This window comes from Gopherus flavomarginatus (assembly GCF_025201925.1).
Source record: "Gopherus flavomarginatus isolate rGopFla2 chromosome 11 unlocalized genomic scaffold, rGopFla2.mat.asm SUPER_11_unloc_2, whole genome shotgun sequence".
Classification (NCBI taxonomy): domain Eukaryota; kingdom Metazoa; phylum Chordata; order Testudines; family Testudinidae; genus Gopherus; species Gopherus flavomarginatus.
In genome coordinates, this window is record NW_026114603.1 from 245570 (window position 1) to 271826 (window position 26257).

The following is a 26257-nucleotide window of genomic DNA, read 5'->3' on the forward strand; positions in this document are numbered from 1 at the left end:
TTTTGGGGGGACCAGAGTGTACCAGGCACTGTAAGTCCTGGTTGGTGGCAGCCTATTACATCTAAGCTGGTAATTAAGCTTAGAGGAATTCATGCTGGTACCCCATCTTTTGGACTCGAAGATTCGGACTGGGGATTTACGCCATGACAACCCCTCCAACACATCATCAGGGATCTACAACCCATCCCGGACAATGATCCCACACTTTCACAGGCCTTGGGTGGCAGGCCAGTCCTCGCCCACAGACAACCTGCCAACCTGAAGCATATTTTCACCAGTAACTGCACACTGCACCATAGTAACTCTAACTCAAGAACCAATCCATGCAACAAGCCTCGATGCCAACTCTGCCCACATATCTACACCAGTGACACCATCACAGGACCTAACCAGATCAGCCACACCATCACCGGTTCATTCACCTGCACGTCCACCAATGTAATATACACCATCATATGCCAGCAACGTCTCTCTGCTATGTACATCGGCCAAACTGGACAGTCTCTACCAAAAAGGATAAATGGACATAAATCAGATATTAGGAATGGCAATATACTAAAACCTGTAGGAGAACACTTCGACCTCCCTGGCCACACCATAGCAGATCTTAAGGTGGCCATCCTGCAGCAAAAAAAGTTCAGGACCAGACTTCAAAGAGAAACTGCTGAGCTTCAATTCATCTGCAAATTTGACACCATCAGCTCAGGATTGAACAAAGACTGTGAATGGCTTGCCAACTACAAAAGCAGTTTCTCCTCCCTTGGTTTTCACACCTCAGCTGCTAGAAGAGGGCCTCATCCTCCCTGATTGAACTAACCTCGTTATCTCTAGCCTGCTTCTTGCTTGCATATATATACCTGCCCCTGGAGATTTCCACTACATGCATCCAATGAAGTGCTTATTCACCCACGAAAGCTCATGCTCCAAAATGTCTGTTAGTCTATAAGGTACCACAGGACTCTTTGCTGCTTTTACAGATCCAGACTAACACGGCTACCCCTCTGATTCTTGACACATCACTATGACAATCCCTCCACCGTCAACTGAGTGTAGACACAGCTATGAAGATGGAAGAATACTTCTGTCAACGAAGCTAATGTTATTGGGGGAAGGAGTGAGAATATATTGGCAGAAGAACTGTTGCTGCTTTCCTCATCCATGATAGGGGGGCTGCAGTGCAGCCATAGCTGCTCATAGTGGTGCAGATCAGAACTAGCTCCTTTCATATCAGTGAAGTCATGACAGGATAAACCCAATGTGAATTATAAGAAAAACTGGCCCATGATTCCAGAAATAGAATGACTCACCTGCTTCTCCTACTGCATACTGATGTTCCCCTCCCAGTCCTCCAGAAAATACTTGGAGAACAAGCTCTGAAAACAGAAAAGAAAACACGCGCATTATGAGTCATTTCACAAAGTTAAGGACACTAACCATATCATCTAGGACTGTGGGTTTTAGCCTGTGGTCCATGGACCCCTAGGGATTCAGACCATGTCTAAGGGGTCCGCAAAAGGTTGTCACTACCATAAAATAGTGGTTTTCAACCTATGGTCTGTGGACCCCTTGGAGTCTGCAGATTATGTCTAAGATTTCCAAAGCTCCTCTATTTGAAAATTTTTAGACCTCTGCAGTTTAAAAAAAAAACAACCCGGGATTGATAACCACTGAGCTAGGAAATCAAAATTCAGTTACAAGGTATTGAAGATCTGTCACCCAGGGTTTTTAAAGAGGAGTCATTTTTTTTTCTTTAAGGTTTGAGGTTTTCTTAACTCTGGACATCAGGGACATGGTTTTGATCTGATCTGCATTAGTGTAAGTCAGAAGGATAGTGGGTAAGGAACAGAACTTCTAGCCTGTGGGAAACTTTGGAGATTCTGAAATTTGTTTTCATCTCAAATTGATTCAAAAACTAAAAACTTCAAAATATCTTGAAGGATTGAAATTGTGAAATATTTCAATTCAAAATTATCAAAATGACCACACTAAATGTTTCCTTTGAACAACTAGTGAAGCATTATATGGTAACAAAAATATGACCTATAAATATATAATATAAAATATAAGTTAATATAAGATATTTTTAGCTAGCTAGTTAAAAATAAATAAAAGTTGAAACCAAATGAAATAATAAAATTGAAACAAAATGATGAAGTCAAAACAAAATACTCCGTTTTGATTTGTAGCATTTTGAAAATTTTCTATCAAAAATTTTATCAGAATCAACACATTTCCACAAAACTTTTGATTATCACAAAGCAGGATTTTTTGGTGGAAAATGGTTTAGTCAAAATGTTTGAACTGACTATTCAAAAGTAACTCTGCTCTTTTCACTGGAATTATTCCTGATTCATGATACTGTAAATGAAGACACAATTTGTCACTGTCTAAAATCAGCCTGAAACCAGAATCAAATCTTAGATTTTATCATTATCTAGGTTTTATAATCTAGGCATTATCTGACCATTATTTTTATTTTTTTAAATACCACCACAAATATTAAGGCCAGTATTGAGCATTTGCTTCCCTTTAAAATCATCAGTAACTAATCAGCTAGTTTCGGATTTCCCTGACTCCTCTGTACAGTGGGCCTGATGTCAGTAACACTGGTATGAAGTAAGGGGAATTCCACTGATTGCTAAACATTTGTTCCTGATTTATACAGGTGTAAGTGAGGCCAGAATTTGCCCAAGTGTAGATAGTTCCAAAATTAGTATGAAGTTTCAGATCAGGATTTCATCTAAACTGAGAATTTCAAAGCCACCTAAAGAAACTAATTTCATTGCTCCATGCACTTGTAGAGTTTGAGATGAGAAGGCCATTACATTTCACACAGATATCCCTGGTGGAACCCATTGACCTCATTTAAACTGAGGCAGTGCTGAACTGTTGTGTGCCACAGCCTGAGAACAGGAGATACTGAGCTGCACACGAGGCAGAGGTCCTGCAATGGCAGGGAATGATTAGGTGAGACATACCTATACAATCTCAGCAGGTGGCCTGCACACAGTGCTGCTAAGAAAGGTGAATAAATCTCCATAGTTCCTGTCAATGTGACCTGGGAGAAAATTCCTTCCTGATCTCTAATCTGTTGGACCTTTAGCATAACTCACCAACCAGGCATCTAGAAACAAAATTCTCAGTACAACCTCAGAGCATCAGCCTACCCCAGCTGGAGTCCCATCTCTAGAGGTGGCTGATTAAGAAACAGTTTACAAATGTGCACCAGGGAACAAATTCCTTCCTGATTCCCGCAGGTGACTGGCTGAGACCTGAAGCATGACATTAGATTATGCCCAACTCTTCTTTAAAATTAGTGGAAATTAGGATCCAAACACCCAAGTAAACTTTGAAAATCTCATCTTTAGATATAATAATATGGAAATTATCTGGCATGCTGGACATTTTGAAAGGCAAAAATGAGAGTTAGGTGCTCTGTCTCCTTTTGGCACCCTTGAAAATCCAACGCATCCACAATTGGAAGACATCCATGGGCTACTTTAGGCTACTGCTAATACAGAGATTGTTGGACACATGACAGTGCCACTATGATAACCAGTGGGGTATTGGGATCATTGCTACAGAATGGTGCAGTAGCTTCTCCACCGGAGACCTGTGCTGATTCCACTGATGACCTGTCCATAACTTCAATAGGCAGAAACGTCAGTACCTTTTAAATATTTCATGTTTTCCTCCCTGCTTCCAAAGACACTTCCCCATAAACCTGAAAACAAGAAGGAAAAGACTTTATTTACAATGGCACAAGTAAGAGTTCATCAAGATCTTTCCCTTTAATACTACATAAAGAGTTGCCTGGAGAAAAGCCCCAACGGTAGAAAAGTCAAGAGGGCACTGGCAGGCCAGTCTCTGATGGGTTATGTGTTTTTGCAATTTGATTTACACATTCATCCATAACTGAAAAAACTTATTGTAAATTGAGGCGGTCAACAAATTTCCAGTGTAATATTTTTGCATCAGAAAATACTCTTTTGTCAAAATTTAAACTTTCCAATGTGAAAGGAGGCATGCTGACACATTGGAACAGAACCTTTCATTTTTTTCATTTTTAAATTACCTTTCATTCCCAAATGTATTGGCTTTTACAATTCAGTGTAAATGAAACTATTACAGAAATAGGAAGGCAATGTTTCACGTTTATAAAAACAGAACATTTCAATTGACCCAAAACAGAAATCATTTTGTGGGAAAGGTCGAAATTTTGTGTTTTAGTCCTGATTTGGTGTATAAACAAATTGCCACATTTCATATAAATGTAAATACTAACTTTTGAACAGCCCTAATAATTAATATTAGTATTTGTAGTATCACAGTGCCAATGTGACCCAGCAATGAAGAATGACCCCATTGCATTAGGTGCCTTACAAACAAACTAAAGAAAGAAAGAAAGAAAGAAAGAAAGAAAGGAAAATATTACCTGCCCAGAGTTTGATAACTTTTGGAACATCTCTGCCCTACAGTGAGTTGAGAGATGGGTGTGATAAATGTATTTATTATGTTTATAATCTTAATGGGATTACTTTGATCTCAGGATCATGGAAATATAGGTCTAGAAGGGACCTTGAGAGGTCTTTTTGTGTATCCCGCCACAGTGAGGCAGGACCAAATAAATCTAGATCAACCCTGACAGATGTTTGTCCAACCTGTTCTTAATAACCTCCAGTGATGGGGATTCCACATCCTCCCTTGGAAACCTAATCCAGAGTTTACCTATCCTTACAGTTGGAAAGTTTATTTTCCCCCTTTAGGATAAATAATTGCTGGAGATATGATACATTAGGAGATATATTTTGAAGTACTGTCAGAGGCACCCAGAGCTAGGATGGACTATGTTTGATTGGTATAGTCCAAATTTGAATGAATGACTGAAGCTGGAATATTCAAAGGAAGTAAGCCAGTTTGATATCCAGAATGAGATTTTCAAAAGCAACTAACTGGCTTAGGAGCACACATGTCATTAATGTGTGCTCCTAATGTGCACACATAATGTGCCATATAATCCTTATATGCCATTTTGGGCTGTATAAGTAGGAGCATTGCCAGCAGATTGAAGGACGTGATCATTCTCCTCTATTCGGCATTGGTGAGGCCTCATGTGGAGTTCTGTGTCCAGTTTTGGGCCCCACACTACAAGAAGGATGTGGAAAAATTGGAAAGAGTCCAGCAGAGGGCAACAAAAATGATTAGGGGGCTGGAGCACATGACTTATGAGGAGAGGCTGAGGGAACTGGGCTTATTTATTCTGCAGAAGAGAAGAATGAGGGGGGATTTGATAGCTGCTTTCAACTACCTGAAAGGGGGTTCCAAAGACAATAGATCTAGACTGTTTTCAGTGGTACCAGATGACAGAACAAGGAGTAATGGTCTCAAGTTGTAGAGGGGAGGTTTAGGTTGGATATTAGGAAATCTTTTTCACTAGGAGGGTGGTGAAGCATTGTAATGGGTTACTGAGGGAGGTGGTGGAATCTCCTTCTTTGGAGGTTTTTAAGGTCAGGCCTGGTCTACACTACGCGTTTAAACTGAATTTATCAGCGTTAAACCGATTTAATGCTGCACCAGTCCATACAATGAGGCCCTTTATATCGATATAAAGGCTCTTTAAACTGGTTTCTGTACTCCTCCCCGACAAGAGGAGTAGCGCTGAAATCAGTATTACCATATCAGATTAGAGTTAGTGTGGCCGCAAATTGACGGTATTGGCCTCCAGGAGGTATCCTTCAGTGCATCATTGTGACCGCTCTGGACAGCAGTCTGAACTCGGATGCACTGGCCAGGTAGACAGGAAGAGCTCTTCAAATTTTTGAATTTCATTTCCTGTTTGCCCAGCGTGGAGCTCTGATCAGCACGGGTGGCCATGCAGTCCCAAATCCAAAAGAGCTCCAGCATGGACATACAGGAGATACTGGATCTGATCACTGTGTGGGGAGACAAATCTGTTCTATCAGAGCTCCGTTACAGAAAACGAAATGCCAAAGCATTTGAAAAAAATACAGAGTCCACAGCACAGTGCTGTGTGACAAGCGTAACGGAAAGCCAAAGATTCAAATGGACGCTCTTGGAGGGAGGGAGTGGGTACTGAGGACTCCAGCTATCCCACAGTTCCCGCAGTCTCCGAAAAGCATTTGCATTCTTGGCTGAGCTCTCAATGCCTCTAGGGTCAAACACATTGTCCGGGGTGGTTCAGGGTATATCTCATCAATTTGCCACACCCCCCAGTGAAAGAAAAGGGAAAGAAATCGTTTCTTGATTTATTTCAATGCTATGGTGTCTGCCAGGGCAATCCAGGGAAAAAGGGCGCGAATGATTGTCTGCCATTGCTTTCACGGAGGAAGGAATGAGTGACGACATTTACCCAGAATCACCCACTACACTGTTTTTTGCACCATCATGCATTGGGATCTCAACCCAGAATTCCAATGGGCAGGGGAGACTGCGGGAACTATGGGATAGCTACAAGATAGCTACCCACAGTGCAACACTCCGGAAATCGATGCTAGCCTCGGTACATGGACGCACATCGCCAAATTAATGTGCTTAGTGTGGCTGCGTGCACTTGACTTTATACAATCTGTTTTACAAAACTGGTTTATGTAAAATTGGAATAATCCCATAGTGTAGACATACTCTCAGACTTGACAAAGCCCTGGCTGAGATGATTTAGTTGAGGATTGGTCCTACTTTGAGCAAGGAATTGGACTAGATGACCACCTGAGGTCCCTTCCAACCCTGATATTCTGTGATTCTATGATTAAGCTTCTAATTCACAACCTCAAAGCCCATTGAATTTGTATGGGAGTTAAGTGCCTAATTGTCCTTCATCCCTTTGAAAATCTCCTCCCTACATACACATACATACACACACTTACACAATCCTTTTAGACCTTTTGGAAATTCCCTATCTAAATAAATAAATATAAAGAGGAAGATATGCTTACACTGTTATATTAATTAATAGGAAGATTAATGTTCCTGGCAGGGATTTTCAAAGGAGACCATGGGAGTTCAGTGAACAAATTCCACTCACATTCAATGCAAGTTGGGCTTCCTAAGTTCCCTAGGCTCCTTAGAAAATCCCAGCTCTAGTGACAAAGCAGTAGCTTAGGCATTAGGAGACCTGACTTCTATTCCTTCACCCCCCATTTCTGACCTTCATGACCTTGGAGAAGCCACTTCCCCTCTCAGTGGCTCAGTTCCCTTCTCTGTAAAATGGGTATCTTGATCATGGATGGGATGTGCAATCTATATGAATGCTAACATTTCAGCAGGATCTAAGTGGGTTGACAAACGGATGAGATGGTGGAAGAAGGGTGAGCAAAGGGGATTACACGTGAGTGAATGTCATGAGTGAGGTGGAAATTATGCTGTGGGTACAGAAGGAAGATTGAATGGGGGGAAGGAAAGCTGAGTAGGTACAAGCAACTGGCAAGGGTGCTCTGAAATCGGGATGAGACCTACGGGACTGGGTGTCTGGAAGCATTCCTAACAGGTCTATAATATGAGATAGATCTCACGCTGCATTAGAATAACGTGGTTGATTTGTTGCCCCAGATTTGAGGGGTGCGTGTACCCCAGAATTTGATTAAAGCAAATGCAATCGTATTATGTACATTTAGCCATCAGGAATTAAAAAAAAAAAAAAACCTAGAACACCACATAGTTAAGGGTTAATTTGAACAGACAGGGCTTCTTGAGGCAAGATCATATACCAGCTGTAGGTTTGCAGCTTCTGCCTTTAATATAGGAGTTTATTATGACTAAGTTTGTTAGGAAAGTTAGTTGACAACTAGTTTATTGATGTTGGGAGAAGTGATGACCCAGGAGGGGTCACTATGATACATGTATTTTGTAAAAGTTAGTTATAAAGAGGGCTAGATAATAGAGTTTACTTTGGGGAAATTCTCTGCAGCTATCCAGAGAGATGTTTTTCATGACACCATACTCCCCTGAAGGGAAGCACCTTGCCATCACCACCCTGCTGCAAAGTACTCAATACCATCTCAGATTCTAGATAATGATTTGGGATGTTCTAAACCTATTGCTTATGTTTGGATGTGTTTAAATCTAATAAATTGTCATTTTAGTTAAGAGCACGCTTACTTGTATCAATCATTTCTCAGATGAAAATGGATGTGTTCCCATTGATTTATTTCTGATAATGCCTGGTGTGAAACAGTTAAGTTACCACTCCTTTGGGTTCTGAAAACACTGGGTAACACATCTGCAATACATATCTATCTATTGGCTGAGAATCAGGGACTTGAATGCTTACCTTGCAGGTAGCAGATACTTTTCTCTTTGCTGTTATCTTTCAACTTCCCATTCTCGAATTTGCTTCCCAAGTCTTTTGTGCACACAAATGCCCCTAGGCCAGGAAAGCCAGACTCATGAGGAGTGAATTCAAACCAGGTGCCTGTGAAACATAGATAGGGTTTATTAAAAAGGCCCTTTCAAGTGCCAGCTTCTTGTTGTCCCCTTCTTGGATGATTGTAATAATTTCTCAATTCCCTGGCCACTCTGTTTGCTCTAACAGGGAATCCTACCTCTCTTTTCACTCTGTTTCTTCACCCCGTGATCATTTTCAAGTCATTTGCTATGATGACCTTCTCCATCTAGTGTTTCCTCTTTAGGCCAGCATGTGCTGTCCTTGGATATCCCAGAAGCCTGTGGAGCCAGCACAGCCTTCCTCCACCCTCCCTCCAACCACCTATCTCTAACTCTGACCCAAAAGTATCAAGAAAAAATTACTCATAATGAGTCAAATCTAAAAGTGATATATTTAACTGTAGAGCTAATCAAAAAAAGCAAACATTTCTGAAGTTTTCCAAGTTCTTTTCATTTCTGAAACTGTTCCTTATTGGGCAATTTACCACAAACTTATCTGATAGACATTTATATTGAAAATGTTTTTCAAAGTCACAATTGAAACAATTATGGGAATTTTTCATTTACTGAAAAGCCTGTTTGTTTTTGTTGGTTTGTTTGTTTTTTGCTTTTTTACAATGAGGAACATCAATAACCATTTTGGTAAAATCCTTGATAAAAAATGAGATAGATAGATAGATGTGAGAGGTTTATGCAAAAAACCACCACATTTTCTAAAAAGGCCATTTTTAGACTAAAAAAACACATTGTTAGATTGCATTCAGTTCTATTAAATAGTGACTCCACCTAGCAGTGTTTACAGTAGCAGAAACGGCAAGAAGCAACATCAATATTTATTTTTCCATCAAGTACTTGACATTTCAGACATGGTTTCTCTCACTAATATCACCAGTGTGTTATGGTTTTACCTGGGCTGTTTTCATCTGCTTTATGTGATATCTTTGCTTCCACTGCCGCATAGATGGGATAAGGATTTGTCCCACTTGTGGAGGCATCATCTTGTTGAGATAACGTGGTCTGATCATACTGGAAAGTTAAGAATTGATGAGCACAGAAATACACAAATGTTGGTGATGTTCCCAGTAATTCTGTTCCTGGCTAATTAGTTCAGGCTAGGAATTAGAAAGACCCTTTTTTCTGAGACCATCATCATCTTCATCATTGTTCTTTCATTCTAGTGTGCATTTGTTCTGTACCTTGTGGAAATACCCTACACCCCCATGTTCATCCTTATAATATGATTGTGTGGTATCTAATGCAAACTTTGTCATGTTGGTGTCTTTGGAAGGCCCATGATGCACTGAGCATTGTTGTTACAGTAATGTTATAGTAATGTTATAGTTTATAATTGCATGTATATAGTTATGAGGCTGAAAATGTGTTTTTATGGCTTAAAATAAGCCCAGGCAAAAACTCTCCAAGAGCGGAGAGGCAGTTCACATCTCATCAGGACTTGTATGGGACGAACCCAGCCCAGCCTTGCAGGAACAAAGGATGATGGCCTAGGCAACAACAAAAGGATCTGTTGGAGTCTCAAGTGAGTCACCCCCCTTCCTTTGGTCAATTTGGGTCTGTGTTGAATCACAGAATCATAGAAGATTAGGGTTGGAAGAGACCTCAGGAGGTCATCCAGTCCAACTCCCTGCTCAAAGCAGGACCAACACCAACTAAATCATCCAGGTAATGCTCACCTAACTCTGAAGGTGGGGCAAAGCCAAGAGGGAAGAAAGAACATGATAAAAGTGAGAGACGTTTGCCATCCTCTTCCAGTGTCTTCCACTTACATCTACAGACACCACCACCACCAAGCAATTGAAGTGCTGATCAAAGGGGAGAGCCTGGCTGAAGGGCAACCAGCCAGCTGTGGTGAAAAGCATATACATTTGTAAGGGCATTGAAAGTGTTAAGATCAGCTTAGTATCAGGGGATAGCCATGTTTGTTAGTCTGTACCCACAAAGCCAAAGAGGAGTCCAGTGGCACCTTAAAACTAACTGATTTACTTGGGCATAAGCTTTCATGGGTAAAAACCCACTTCTTCAGATGCATCTGATGCCTCCGTAGAAGTGGGTTTTTTACCCATGAAAGCTTATGCCCAAATAAATCTGTTAGTCTTTAAGATCAGCTTAGAATGTGTTTTGCTTTTATTTCATTTGATCAAATCTGACTTCAAATTGACTTAAAATCTTTAGTTTAAATCTATCTTTGTAGTTAATAAAGTAGTTAATAATAACTGCTTGTTAATTTTACTTGAAGCAGTGCATTTGTTCTGGAGCGTGTCAGAGACTCCCCTTGGGATAACAAGCCTGGTACATATCAATGTCATTGATAAATTGACAAACTCATATAAGCGTGCAGAGTACAGCGGACATAACTGGACACTGCAAGACTAAAGTTCCTAGGGTTATTTCTGGGACCGGAGATATTGGCTAGTGTCATTCGGTTGCACAATCCCAGGAGCAGCTTACATGCCAGAGGCGGTGTGTGAACAACCCAGGAGTGGGGGTTCTCACAGTAGAGCAGGGTAAGGCTGGCTCCCAGAGTCAAGGATTGGAGTGACCTAGCAGATCACCAGTCCACATAACACCAGAGGGGAACATCACAGCACTGTATGGACAAACAACAGGGTATTTACAGTCCATGGTTGTGACTTTCAAATAGACCTAAGGCAATTCGACCCAGATTTAAAAAAAAATATTTAGGCACCTGAAGATGCAATTAGACACGTAGTGGACTTTCCAAAAGCACCTAAGCAAGTAGATGCCTTGGGATATGTCTATCCTGGAGAAGGAAGGTCTGATTACCAGGTGGAGATACACCAGCACTAACATGATAAAAATATCAGTGTAGCTGAAGCAGCAGAAGCAGAGGGAGGGAATAACCACCTTGAGAATGTACCTAAGTTCTAAATCACAGCTCAAGTGTATATGTCTCCTTGAACTAAGAATTAAATTTCCAGCACCAGTGTAAACATAGCCTGAGTTCCATCAAAATTAATAGTAATTAGGGAGCAGCAGTGGCAGAAAATGGTTTTCAGTTAATAGTAAATTCAATTAAAATTCATTTTCATAGCATTGAAATTATTTTTGAAGTCAGGTCAAATTTGTTGAATTCTTCCATCTGAGAAAAAATGGTAAAAAAGTTTAAATGCTTTATTTTGGCTGTTTTGAAATTAAACATTTTAAAGTTTTCTTTTGGAATGTTATTTCGCTTGAAAAATTAGGTAAATTGAAAATAAAAGTTTATAAGAAAACCCTCTGTCAAGGCTGATTCCCCACTCTGGCACTTCGAGTGCAGAGGGTGGGGCCTGCAAGGACTCTAAAAATTAATACTGGCCACTCCAGGCTTGTATTAAACTCCCAAAGTTACAGCTTTTCGCTGACCTTGGATTGGTAGATGCTGCCACCACCCAAGTGCAAAACCCTTTTGGGAGCCCAGGAAGGTGCACATGGGAATTCCTTCCTGTGGGGTACCCTCAAGCCCTTTCATAACCCCACCCTGGGGAAAATCTGAGAAAGGAAAAAAAAAAAAAAGAGATAATCTGTTGCCACCAGCTAACTAAAACATGTGCACAAACCTCTTAAGACACAGAAATCCATCCTGTTCTTAAAAAAAAATGTAAATTTTAAAGAAAGAAAGAAAGAAAGAAAGAAAGAGAAATACATCTGGACATTGAGGCTATTTCTAGGTTTTAAAAGAGCAATTACAAGGATTAAGCACCAACAATAGCTTTCTTGAGATCCAGTTTAAAGGTTACAAGCAAAACAAAAGAGATTAGCACAGAGGAATCCAAAAGCCATAAAGAAATAAAAAGAGATAAACCTAATAGCATCTTCCTAGATGATTTTTCATACCTGTCCCCAAGCTTCTTACAGCATAGTTGCTGCTCTGTCCACCTCTGCCCCCGAGAGAACAACAACAGACAGATAAAGGGGGATTTTTTTTCTCAATTTTAAAAAGTTCTAGCTTTCCCATTGGTTCTTTTGGTCAGGTGCCCACTCACTTCCTTTTACCTATGCATCACAGTGAGACTTTTTAACCCTTTACAGGTAAAGCAAGTAGAGAACAGCTACTAAGAGGGATTTTATAGCTAACCGGCTGAGTGGGTGTCCATAGAAGGGAGCTACTCTCCACCCTTCATTTATCATACCCTCATTGAATTCATACACCCCCGCATGGGTGACGAATGCTGACCTCTCCTTGGCAGGTTCATCTAGCGGTACTTGCCAGTACCCCTTGGTTAAGTCTATTGTAGAGATGAACTGGGCACGTCCCAACTTTTCCAATAGCTCATCGGTACTTGGCATTGGATAGTTGTCCGGACGAGTTACAGCATTTAGCTTACGGTAGTCCACGCAAAAGCGTATTTCCCCATCTGGTTTGGGTACCAGAACCACTGGAGATGCCCATGCACTGGTAGATGGGCGGATTATACCCATCTGTAGCATGTTCTGGATCTCCCGTTCTATAGCAGCTTGGGCATGAGGAGATACTCGGTAGGGTGGGGTTCTGATTGGGTGAGCATTACCTGTATCAATGGAGTGGTATGCCCGTTCAGTCCGTCCTGGGGTGGCTGAGAACAATGGGGCGAAGCTAGTGCACAGCTCCTTGATTTGTTGCCGCTGCAGACGTTCCAGGGTGGTTGAGAGGTTCACCTCTTCCACGCCACCGTCTTTTTTCCCGTCGTAGTAGACACCATCAGGCCACTCAGCATCATCTCCCTGGACTGTAAACTGACAAACCTGTAAATCTCTGGAATAGAAAGGCTTGAGAGAATTAACATGGTACACTTTAGGCTTTAGTGAGGAATTGGGAAATGCTATGAGGTAGTTTACAGCTCCCAGGCGCTCTTGGACCGTGAATGGCCCTTCCCATGATGCTTCCATCTTATGGGCCTGTTGCGCCTTCAAGACCATAACCTGGTCTCCTACCTTGAAGGACCGATCTTTGGCATGTCTGTCATACCAGGCCTTTTGCTCTTCTTGAGCATCCTTTAGGTTCTCTTTAGCAAGGGCTAAAGAGTGTCGGAGGGTGCTTTGTAGGTTGCTTACAAAGTCCAGAATGTTAGTTCCTGGAGAAGGCGTAAACCCCTCCCATTGCTGCTTCACCAACTGTAATGGCCCCTTAACCTCGTGACCATACACAAGTTCAAATGGTGAAAACCCTAAACTGGGATGTGGTACAGCCCTGTAGGCAAACAGCAACTGCTGCAACACTAGGTCCCAATTATTGGAGAATTCGTTGATGAATTTTTGTATCATGGCCCCCAAAGTTCCATTGAACCTTTCAACCAGGCCATTGGTTTGATGGTGGTACGGGGTGGCAACCAAGTGATTCACCCCATGAGTTTCCCACAGTTTTTCCATGGTCCCTGCCAGGAAATTAGACCCTGAATCTGTAAGGATGTCGGAGGGCCAACCTACCCTGGCAAAGATGTCTGTTAAGGCCAGGCACACAGTGTTAGCCCGGGTGTTGCCTAGAGCTACTGCTTCTGGCCATCGGGTAGCAAAGTCCACTAAAGTCAGTACGTACTGCTTTCCTCTGGGCGTCTTTTTTGGGAAAGGGCCCAGAATATCCACAGCTACTCGCTGAAATTGGACCTCAATTATGGGGAGTGGCTGGAGAGGGGCCTTGACCTGGTCTTGAGGCTTTCCCACTCTTTGGCATACCTCACAAGACCAGACATACTTGGCAACGTCCTTGCCCATCCCCTCCCAGTGGAAGGACTTCCCAACCGGTCCTTGGTTCTGTTCACCCCAGCATGGCCACTGGGATGATCATGGGCTAAGCTTAAGAGCTTCCCCCGGTACTTAGTTGGAACCACCAACTGTTTTTGCGGCTGCCATTCTTCCCGGTGTCCACCAGAAAGAATTTCCTTGTATAAAAGTCCTTGGTCTATAACAAACCGGGATCGATTAGAAGAGCTGAGAGGCGGTGGGGTGCTCCGTGCCGCTGCCCAAGCTTTCTGAAGGCTGTCATCTGCTTCCTGCTCAGTCTGGAACTGTTCCCTTGAGGCTGGGGTCACCAGTTCTTCCTCAGACTGTGGACTTGGGCTTGGTCCCTCTGGAAGCGATGTAGGTGATGGGGTTGTTTCCGTTGCTGGTGAACCGCTCTCCGCTGGTGCACCTGAGGGTATTTCAGGCTCTGGCTGAGCCTTTTGGGTATGGCTGTCTTTTGCTTCTGTCAGTTCTGGCTCGCTGGCGCCCTCTGGCGTTGAGTTTGAAGATGTGGTTGCACTTGCTGGTGCTGGTTGCTGTTCCAGTTCCGGGCCTGGGACTGGAGATGCTGTGGCTGTTTCAGTGGTAGGCATGGAATCCGGGTCCACTACCTCTGTCTGGGTCTCCGGTAACACAGACGGGGCCTCTGTGGACGGTTCAGGAACAGGAATGGGTCTGGAAGCTTGCCTGGTTTGGCTACGTGTAACCATTCCCACTCTCTTGGCCCGCCTCACCTGGTTGGCCAAGTCTTCCCCCAGTAGCATGGGGATAGGATAATTGTCATAGACTGCAAAAGTCCACATTCCTGACCAGCCTTTGTACTGGACAGGCAGTTGAGCTGTAGGCAAGTCTACAGCTTGTGACATGAAGGGGTAAATTGTAACTTTGGCCTTTGGGTTGATGAATTTGGGGGTCAACGAAGGATTGGTGGATAGCTGACACTTGTGCCCCCGTGTCTCTCCACGCAGTAACCATCTTTCCGCCCACTCTCAAATTTTCCCTTCGCTCCAAGGGTATTTGAGAGGCATCCGGGCCTGGGGATCTTTGGTGTGATGGTGGTGTAATGAATTGCACTCGCATGGTGTTCTTGGGACACTTGGCCTTGATATGTCCCAGTTCATTACACTTAAAGCATCTTCCATCTGATGGGTCACTGGGCCGAGGTGAGTTACTGGAGACTGGTGAGGTTGAAGGGTAGGGTATCTGTGGCTTTACTTGGGTGGTATGTGGGGTCTTTGGCTGTCCTCGGTTGTAGGGTTTATGGTCTGTGTGCCCCTGGGGTAATCGTTCCCTTGACAGTAGCTTTCTTGCTTTCTGCCAGTTCCATCCATTTGGCTCCAATCTCCCCCTCCTCAGCCATATCTTTGGGATTTCCATCTTGTATGTACCGTGTGATGTCTTCAGGAACACCATCCAAGAACTGCTCCATTTGTATGAGGAGGTTCAGTTCTTCCAAGGTTTGAATGTTGTTTCCTGTTATCCAGGCCTCATAGTTTTTTGCAATGTAGTAGGCGTGTTTGGGAAATGACACCTCGGGTTTCCACTTTGGGTTCTGAAGCGCCGACGGGCATGATCTGGGGTTATCCCCATTCGGTATCTGGCCTTGGTTTGAAAAAGTTTATAGTCATTCATTTGCAGCTTAGGCATTTCAGCTGCCACCTCTGCTAAAGGTCCACTGAGCTGTGACCTCAATTCTACCATGTACTGGTCTTCGGGGATGTTGTACCCAAGACAGGCTCTTTCAAAATTTTCCAAGAAGGCCTCGGTGTCATCACCTGCCTTGTAGGTGGGAAATTTCCTGTGCTGTGGAGCAATATTTGGCGCCAGGTTGTTAGGGTTGGCTGGCACAGGCAGCCCAGCTTTTACCAAGTCCAGTTCATGTTTTCTCTGTTTTTCCTTCTCTTCATTCTCTTTTTGTTGTTTTTCCATTTCTTTTTGTTGTTTTTTCCATTTCTTTTTGTTGTTTTCCATGTCTCGGCGGTGGGCCGGCCTCTTCTTCTTCTTGCTTCCTTCTGTGGGCAACTCTTCTTCTGCTTGTTTCCTTCGGTAGGCCACCTCTTCTTCTTCTAGTTTTCTTTTGTGTGCTGCCTCCTTGGCTGCCTCTTTGGCTGCCTGTTCTCTTTGGTAGGCTGCCTGTTCTCTTTGGTAGGCTGCCTCTTGATCTGTTCTTCTCTTTCTTTCATCTCCATCTCTTTTTGTTTTATTTCCAGTTGTCGCCTGTGTTCAGCTTCTCTGAATTGTTCTTCGGCCTCAATTTTTGACTCAAAAGAAGTCATGGTTCCTGTTTTCTTGGGTTGGGGTGCCCTCCGGTGTTTATCTTCTGCACTGCAGGTTCTCTGTTGCCTCCTGAAGTCTGCCTAGCAACAGTGCTTTTTTCCCTTTCTCTCTCTAGCTAATGTTCAATGAAAGTAAACCAGAAAAACCACTTTATTTGCATGCATATAAGTGCTGGTACTTGCCTCCTAATGGGAGGGCTATTGCATGACAAAAGACCCTTAACACTTTGGTAATGGCTTCTTGCTTAACATGCAAGCCACAAACTGCCAGAGAGAGCAGAGAAAAAAAATTCTCTCTGGTTCCCTTTTAAAAACCAACTGTTTCTCTCTCTGCTAAAAAGCCCTTAGCAGAGAAGAGAAAAATATAATATTCCTACTGGCTTCTGAATTCTGTCTATCCCTTAACCGCTGCACACCATATCATAACCTTAGTCCCAGATTTGGACCTTAGCGTCCAAAATATGGGGGTTAGTATGAAAACCTCCAAGCTTAGTTACCAGCTTGGACCTGGTACCTGCTGCCACCACCCAAAAAATTAGAGTGTTTTGGGGCACTCTGGTCCCCCTGAAAAAACCTTCCCTGGGGACCCCAAGACCCAAATCCCTTGAGTCTCACAACAAAGGGAAATAATCCTTTTTCCCTTCCCCCTCCAGGTGCTCCTGGAGAGATACACAGACACAAGCTCTGTGAAACTACACAGAGAGACTCCCCCCTCTCTGTTCCCAATCCTGGAAACAAAAAGTACTTTCCTATTCCCCCAGAGGGAAATGCAAAATCAGGCTAGCAATCCAACACACAGATCTCCCCGTTTTCTTCCTCCCACCAATTCCCTGGTGAGTACAGACTCAATTTCCCTGAAGTAAAGAAAACTTCAACAGGTCTTAAAAGAAAGCTTTATATAAAAAGAAAGAAAAATACATACAAATGTGCTCTCTGTATTAAGATGATACAACACAGGGTCAATTGCGTAAAAGAATATTGAATAAACAGCCTATTCAAAAAGAATACAAATCAAAGCACTCCAGCACTTATATTCATGCAAATACCACAGAAAAGAAACCATAGAACTTACTATCTGATCTCTTTGTCCTTACACTTAGAAACAGAAGACTAGAAAGTAGAAAAGTACTTCTCCAAAGCTCAGAGAAAGCAGGCAGACAGACAAAAGACTTAGACACTCAATTCCCTCCACCCAAAGTTGAAAAAATCTGGTTTCCTGATTGGTCCTCTGGTCAGGTGCTTCAGGTGAAAGAGACATTAAACCCTTAGCTATCTGTTTATGACAGGTGCCCACTCACTTCCTTTTACCTATGCATCACAGTGAGACTTTTTAACCCTTTACAGGTAAAGCAAGTAGAGAACAGCTACTAAGAGGGATTTTATAGCTAACTGGCTGAGTGGGTGTCCATAGAAGGGAGCTACTCTCCACCCTTCATTTATCATACCCTCCAACAATGACCAGAAACCAACCAAAAAACAAACAAACAATCAAAATTTGCAGTTGAATAATTTTTTAGAAAACCATCCAATGCTGTTTTAAAATTGTCAATGATGGAGAATCCACCACAATCCTTGGTAAATTGTTCCAGTAGTTATTATTCCCATTATCTAAAATGTATACAGTTTTTCTCCAGTCAGAATCTCTCTAGTTTCAGCTTCCAGCCATTGATTTGTATTAGACATTTTCTCTGCTAGATTGAAAAGCCTAGTATTAAAAAAAATCAAGACTGTGATGGAGACTTTTATGCCTTCTAGCTCTCTTCATATTCTGGAAAGTCAAGGATTTTGGGATCATATGCTAGAGTGAGATTTCCAAAACCACCTAAGGGATTTAGAGGCCAAATTCCCACTAGTTTTAATGGGAAATGGGTATCCAAATACCTTACACAGCCTTGAAGTCCTCTCTTTAGAAATGCTCAAATGCCTCAGTGATCTCTTAGAGCTTATGGGAAGAGGCTGACATTTACAAAGTTGCCCGAGGGTTCAAATAGCTTCGAAAATATCATCAGGAGTTATTATTATACTTCCACGATTTTGTTCTTGTAACCAAGTACTTTTAAGAAAGGGGGGGAGGGATACATTAAGTAAATGCATTGACTTTTCAGTGGAACTCTGGATTTACACAGCAACCCACCTGCTTCAATATTTTATAGACAACGAAAGAGGCCCAGACATCAGTCAGAGAGAAGAGTTCATCTTTAGCTGCCTGGCACACAAGAGAGTATGCCTTATGAAGATCCCATGAAGATTTGGAAAGTGTATCACACAGGCGTTCTTCCAAGTCCTGTACTTTCTCTGTCCAGTCCTTGTTTTTGTAGAGGGTGGACATGCACCTTTTAATGAACCAAAAGGGATATGGCTGAGACTAAGGGAATAGGATGGGGAATTCCCTTCCTCCTTTTAATCTTTATACCTTTTATTTTTCATATAGGGAATTCTAATTATCATCCTGGCATTGTAACAAATCTGTGATTTAACAAGGACTTTATTCACGGCTGTCTGTCATCACGGCCGCTGGGAAATGTATGGCCATAACAGGGATAGAGTAAGACCCTCTGTTGAATGCCAAGACCCCTATGATGTATGCATACATCATTGTGACTCTACCCAACAGAGGGCAGTGGTGAACATACTAATCAGGCCATTCTGAGTGTGACCCAGAGCCCAGGGCTCGGGCCCTTCTTGAGCTACTGGGCAAAATACATTGGAGTACAAGGTATATGACATGAGGAGGAGCAACTGATCCCTCCCAGCAGCAGGCAGTGGTAACATACACACATACACACACAGAACCCATTTCAATACGTCACCCTTGAACACCCTTCGCATTTTCTGCCACCCTAGTTCACTTCAATGGGGTGACTCTCAGAATAAAGTTCTACTCAGCAAGCACGAGAAAGAGAGAGGTTTCTGAAGATTTTCCTTTCCCCATCTCTTTCTTCGTTGACAACTCCACTCTTTTTGCTTCCTCCCAAGCCTCAATACTGGGGACCTGTTTACACGTCACTTCAGCTCTGTTTCACTTTGCAAGCTTTTCCAGTCTTCTCTGCTTAAAAGTGGGATTTCCAAAAGTGACTTAGGAATGCAAGTCAAAGGGTCAGTCACAGGGTATGTCTGCCCTGCAATCAGAGGTGTAACCGCAGCATGAGTAGACGCAAATGCACTAGTTTTGATCAAGCTAGCATGAGTGCCAATTGCAGTGAAGCTGAAGAAGCATGGATCTCTGTGAGGAGTTGCTGAGGGTCCTAGGCAGCCTTGTACAGCCCATGCTGTAGCCCCAGAGCTTCACTGCTATTGATGTCTGAGCTAGCAAGGTTAAAGCTAGCTCAGATATGCCTATGCCGGTTACATCATACCCCCTGTTTGCAGTGTACACATACCCTTAGATAAAATCTCACCCATAAGGAATTGAAAATTTACAGAGATAAATAATAATAAGAATGCTCCAGTGGGCACCAACTCTGTTCAGGAAAATTGGCTCATTCTCACTTCTGCTGACATGCACCTACCAGGTAGAACCCGATACCCCACACAGATACAGGACAGCATCCAACAGGCCCTGCTTCTTCATCTCCACCAAGGTTCCTTGAAGGGCTATCATGGCCCGCAGACCTCAGCCTGATCCTAAGATGGTGATATTGGGCATGTTATCCTTTGTATCCTGGGTGAGGGAAAAGAGTGAAAGACAAATGAACTATCAATGCTGAGGCATCTCTGCTATTCAGCTCTTGGTATCCTTTCAAGAATTTCACACAGAATCTCAAGTTCCAAGACTTGTTTGCTTATGTTGGGAAGCATTCCTTATCAGGTGCCCCATAATGACTCAAGAGCAAATGCGTTTTACCCTGCATATTCCCGTAACTCTCAGGGCCCTTTGAAACTCATAAGAAGACAAAAATAGCCATATTGGGTCAGACTAAAGGTCCATCTAGCCCAGTATCCTGTCTTCCGACAGTGGCCAATGCCAGGTGCCCAAAAGAGAATAAAAAAAAAGAGGTAATCATCAAGTCATCCATCCCCGGTCACCCATTCCCAACTTCTGGCAACAGAGGCTAGGGACACCATCGCTACCCATCCTGGCTAATAGCTATTGATGGACCTATCCTCCATGAATTCATCTACTTCTTTTTTGAACCCTGTTATAGTTTTGGCCTTCACAACATCCTCTGGCAAAGAGTTCCACAGGTTGACAGTGCTCTGTGTGAAGAAATACTTCTTTTTGTTTGTTTTAAAACTTCTGCCTATTAATTTCCTTTTATGACCTCTAGTTCTTGTGTTATGAGGAGTAAATAACATTTAGTTATTTACTTTCTCCACACTAGTCATGATTTTATAGACCTCTATCATATCCCCCTTAGTCATCTCTTTTCAAAGCTGAAATGTCACAATCCTATTAATCTCTCCTCATACTGAAGCTATTCCATATCCGTATATCATGTCTGTTGCACTTTTCTGAAACTTTTCCTTTGTGTTTAACGTCTTATGCTCCAACCAACAGACCAGAATTTTCAGGGATGCAAATTAGTGCCTACAAGGCATTTCAAAAGCAACTAAGCAATTTAGGTTCCTAATTTTACTGTCCTCCATGTTGACATCCCTTGCTCTCAATAATTCATGGGAGTAAGTGTTTGTTTGTTTATTTGTTTGTTTGGACAAACTTGTAATATAGGACTGATTTTTTCTCCTCATTTTGAAGCACTTGGAGGAGAGAAGGTGATCAGGAACAATCAGCACGGATTCACCAAGGGCAAATCATGCCTGACTAACCTGATTGCCTTGAATGATGAGATAACTGGCTCTGTGGATATGGGGAAAGCAGTGAATGTGATATATCTCGACTTTAGCAAAGCCTTTCATAGAATCATAGAATATCAGAGTTGGAAGGGACCTCAGGAGGTCATCAACTCCAACTCCCTGCTCAAAGCAGGACCAATTCCCAACTAAATCATCCCAGCCAGGGCTTTGTCAAGCCTGACCTTAAAAACCTCTAAGGAAGGCGATTCCACCACCTCCCTAGGTAACCCATTCCAATGATTCACAACTCTATGAGTGAAAAAGTTTTTCCTAATATCCAACATAAACCTCCCCTCTGCAACTTGAGACCATTACTACTTGTTCTGTCATCAGGTACCACTGAGAACAGTCTAGATCCATTCTCTTTGGAACCCCCTTTCAGGTAGTTGAAAGCAGCTATCAAATCCCCGCCCCCATTCTTCTCTTCTGCAGACTAAACAATTCCAGTTCCTCCAGCCTCTCCTCACAAGTCATGTGCTCCAGCCCCCTAATCATTTTGTTGCCCTCCACTGGACTCTTTCCAATTTTTCCACATCCTTCCTGTAGTATGGGGCCCAAAACTGGACACAGTACTCCAGATGAGGCCTCACCAATGCTGAATAGATGGAAATGATCACACCTCTCAATCTGCTGTCAGTGCTCCTACTTATACAGTCCAAAATGCTGTTAGCCTTCTTGGCAACAAGGGCACACTGTTGACTCATATCCAGCTTCTAGTCCACTATAACCCATAGGTCCTTTTCTGCAGAACTGCTGCCTAGTCATTTGGTCCCTAGTCTGTAGCAGTGCATGGGATTCTTCAATCCTAAATGCAGGACTCTGCATTTGTCCTTCTAGAATCTCATCAGATTTCTTTGGCCCAATCCTCTAATTTGTCTAGGTCCCTCTATATCATACCCCTACCCTCCAGCATATCTACCACTCCTCTCAGTTTAGTGTCATCTGCAACCTTGCTGAGGGTGCAATCCACACCATCCTCCAGACCATTAATTATTAATTAATGGTTAATATTAATTAATGATTAATTAGTGGTTAATTAATGAATGGTTAATACTTTTTCTAACCAAGTTTTACATTGAGTTTGTAAAGAATTTCAATCATGTTATTGAACATGATTTGATTAAACCATTTCTGTTATACAGCAATACTAGCTGTAGTAAGACAGAACCAAGGATGGGGACCTCTTGGGATGCAGTCAGCGATGTTTGTATCATCCCTTCCTGCATCAACTTTGAGTTGAGTTGTGATATTATTGACATAAATTGCAACCACTATTATATATTTGGAACATATATTACACAAAGGTTGTCGTGTGAAGTGTCTATGAGGAGGTTATGATTTGCTGGTTATTAGTGTGCTATCTGTATGCATGTATCATTTTTGTGTTTAGAGTTATAAGTGTTGGCTCTATACTGTCTGTATTTCAAACTTGTGCTATATTTCTGGGTGACACCCAGACAACATGGCCTCAGCACTGCCTAACCTGCTTGATTGCCCATTATGGAGGATCAGCTATACACTTGACCCATTGAGAGAAGTCAGATTACCTTTTGACTCAGCAAGGCATGCAGGGACATGCCTATTGACCAAACTCTGAGGTTTTTCCATGCCATGTGCTGGGTGACTTGTGGTTGGAACAAAGAAAGCACAAGTCACATGGCAAAAGGACTATAGAAGTCAGAAGCAGCATCTCCATTTTGTCTTCAATTCTGTTTCTGACCTCTGGAGGAACCTTGCTATAAACTAAAACTCTGAACAAAGGACTGAACAAGCTGGGGATGTGCTCCAGAGACTTGATTTAAGCCTGCAGCATATTCCATCACTGCCACAAGCCTGAACCAAGAACTTTGCCGTTACTGTATGTAGTTGATTCCATTTAACCAATTTTAACTCTCAGCTATATTTCGTTCTTTTGTTAATAAACGTTTAGTTTTTATTTTGTAAAGGATTGGCAACAGTGTGATTTGTGGGTAAGATCTGACTTGTACATTGACCTGGATCTAGGGCTTCGTCCTTTGGGATCAAAAGAACCTTTTATCTTTTACTGAGGTATTGGTTTTAATAACCATTCATCCTCATAACGAGTGGCACTGGTGGTGATACTGGGAAACTGGAGCATCTAAGGGAATAGCTTGTACGACTTATGGTTAGCCAGTGGGGTGAGATGGAAGTCGCCTCTGTGTGGCTGGTTTGGTTTGCCTTAATAATAAAGGAAACCCAGCCTTGAGCTGTAACTGCCCTGCTCTAAGCAATTTGTCCTGAACTGATACTCTTAGTCGTGTCCTGCCAGAGACAGCATCATTACAAATGGTTACCAAACCCTGAGCACCAAAAACCACCCAGGTCACTTTCCCTTCAGATGAAGGAAGAATACTGTGAAGAAGAAGCAGTGGTGATGTTCCTCAAATTTCTCCATCATGCCAGCTAACAGAGTAACCATGGGGGGTGGGCAGCAGCGGTTGGATTTTGCCCTCTGTAAGGTTCAACCAGCAGAGGGGGCTGTGATATATGTAGAAAGTATGTTACATAGTCACTATTCATTACTCATATTAGTAATAAGTCAGATAAGTATTAGTAGCTCAAACAACTCTGTCCCTCTAACACTCTCTGTGCACTACAGTGATGGCTCTAATCTCCCCTTCCCATCTGTTCTCTGCTGCAGGCTCTGTCTGGCCTGAAAATCACAGCGCTATATACACACACACTGCAAAGGGTTTTTAGGAAGCACTGACTGAATTAGGAAGCACTGACTGACTTCATGTGAGCATGCAGCTCTCTAGAGGTTAGCCTCAGCAAGCCCCTTACTGATCCTTCAGCTGAAGGGGTAGGGGCTTGTGCTTTTAGCACTGAAGGCCCCCAAGTTTGAGCCTGCCAAAGGACATAAGGTGTGTATGTCTGTAGCCATGGGTTGCCTTCTTGGTGCTTTGGGAATGTTGTATTTCAAGGGGAACATCTCCATGGGGCTGGATTTTTAAGGCATTTCCTCCCACTGTACCAGGCACCTCAATCACCATCCACATGACTAACATCCTATATTGTTCTCCTTAGTGCCAAGAGGCATGATGGGCCCCTATAGTATGGGGAGTCTTTGGCAAACCAGTAAAGTGCCTGAAACCACTATGGCTTATTGTTAAAGACAGGCTAGTCAGAAAGCTGTTAAAAGCAAGTCTCAGCTTGACCAAGGCAGAAGGGGAGGGGGGATTTAGTATACCACCGAAAGGGCGGCTTGACCCCACATCCTTCCTGATAAGAATTGAGTTAAAATTGTTGATACATGAGTTTTCAAAGAGTAGGATATGTCTCAGGAATGTCTATTGAGGTCTCAAGGCTGAAAGTTCTGGAAAGATCCACACCTGGTTAATCAATAATCAGAAGGAACCTCTTGCTTGAAACTGCTTACTTAACAAGGTTTCTTTAATTACTAATGTATAAATAAGGAGGAAAAGCTTGAGACAGGTGGGACTCGTTTCGGGACTGGCCTCTCCCTCTAGATGCATCTTCTGTTCCCCAGCAGCAAACGGGCTGCCGCTGTATCACTTGAAAGCCACACTCAGCTTTGGTAATTATCAAGGGTTGGGGGTGTTTTACTCACTTGCTGTGGCCGTGTGTAAGTGCTTGAGACTAAGTAAAGTTTAGCTTTAAGTGAAAGCACTCTTGTGTTGTCCTGTTTGTGCCAGCCATCTATTGGTTGGATGGCCATGTCTCCTCTGATTTATTTCCTGACACCTCCTCACACAGACTAAACTTACCAAGAGCTTTGGGTTGAAAGAGCCCCAGGTAACACCTACCTCATCACGGGCAATGCCAAGGCTCTTGAGGCACTCCAGGACTTTTTCCTTTCTGTTCTCAGTGGCTTCTTTCTCACCTGCTGAGAGCTCATGGGAAAGTCGGACACATCCACCATCCTGCCAAAAATAAAATACAATAAAATATCTCATCTCTCCTAAGGCTACCATAGTGTGGAGACATGGGGACTGTGCACAAATAACACCAATCCCTGGCTTTTTCCCAGGATTTACTCTTTGCATTTATATTATGACTATAACTGGAAACCTCAGCCAAGGTTACAGGTGGAGATGGACAAATGACTGATTTTTCACTTCACTGAAGTTCTCAGAAATTGGGAAATAAAGTTGGCTCTGGTTGAACGAAATTCAAAAATTGTGAAAGTTTTGTCAGAGTGAAAGAAATCTACTCTGAGTCGAACAAAACAAGTTTCTGTAGGACAAATTATTTACCTTTCTCCACTGAAACCTTTTCATAGTTTCTTCCATATTTCCCCATAGAGCTCCTGGTGACATGGAATTCTTTTTTCAGTAACAAATGTACTCGTCAGGGAGTGCCTCCAAGGGAGGACCAAGTCAACCTCTAACTGTTATATTCTGTGGCTGGTTCAGAGAAAAGGAACATTTAGTATCGTCCCACAGGGATATTGAGTGGAATATTAAGAGTCTAAGGGAGTTAGGAGTTGAAATCCTATCTCCACCTGGAAATGTAAAAGAAAATAAGCTAACATGGAGTGTGGTTGGTTTAGAGGTCCCACTTTCCAAATACAAATAAGAAAGAAAAAATGGGTGATGGTGATGAGGTTCAGATTTAAAACAAAAAAACAAACAACAATAAAAACCCACTGTCCCTAATAATAACATTTCTCTCCTGCTACAACAGAAATTGATGATGGTTCATGTTCCCAAGCCTCCCCTTCCAATAAAGTGTATATATGGGGGAGAGAGAGGGAGAGGGGTGTGCGGAGATAGCCATATAGACATCTCTGATCTTGGTGTGTGCCTGGGAGAGCAGGAAACAGTAAATCACTGGTTGGAAACCTTTAGACGAGAGAAAGAGCTGAGAAAATAGACACAGCGCACATTCCCCATTTGGGGCCTTGTTTATTCTGGTTCTATTCAGCCCAAGTGCCAAGGTGTCAACCTGACTTTTAATTTTAAAGTTACTTCCCTGTGAAAATTTGGCAGAGGGCATTGTAACTGGTAGACTGACAGCAGTCATTTTATATGGAAATCAATTTAGGGCCCTTGCAGGCTCTAGGAAGCACTCTAGAAGTTAAGGGGACA

General features: G+C 42.7%; 1 protein-coding gene across 1 annotated transcript in view; it reads right to left on the bottom strand.

The window, feature by feature from the left end:
• The window catches only part of LOC127040944 (cytosolic phospholipase A2 gamma-like), a 44500-nt gene extending 19040 nt beyond the window's left edge, over positions 1 to 25460 (bottom strand). The window contains 8 exon segments of the mRNA XM_050935475.1: positions 1308 to 1373; positions 3671 to 3724; positions 8288 to 8428; positions 9309 to 9426; positions 18526 to 18724; positions 19901 to 20052; positions 24974 to 25090; positions 25424 to 25460. Of these exon segments, the coding sequence (XP_050791432.1) occupies positions 1308 to 1373; positions 3671 to 3724; positions 8288 to 8428; positions 9309 to 9426; positions 18526 to 18724; positions 19901 to 20052; positions 24974 to 25090; positions 25424 to 25459 (883 nt within the window). The 5' untranslated portion in view covers position 25460.
• Between the last annotated feature and the right edge of the window lie 797 nt (positions 25461 to 26257).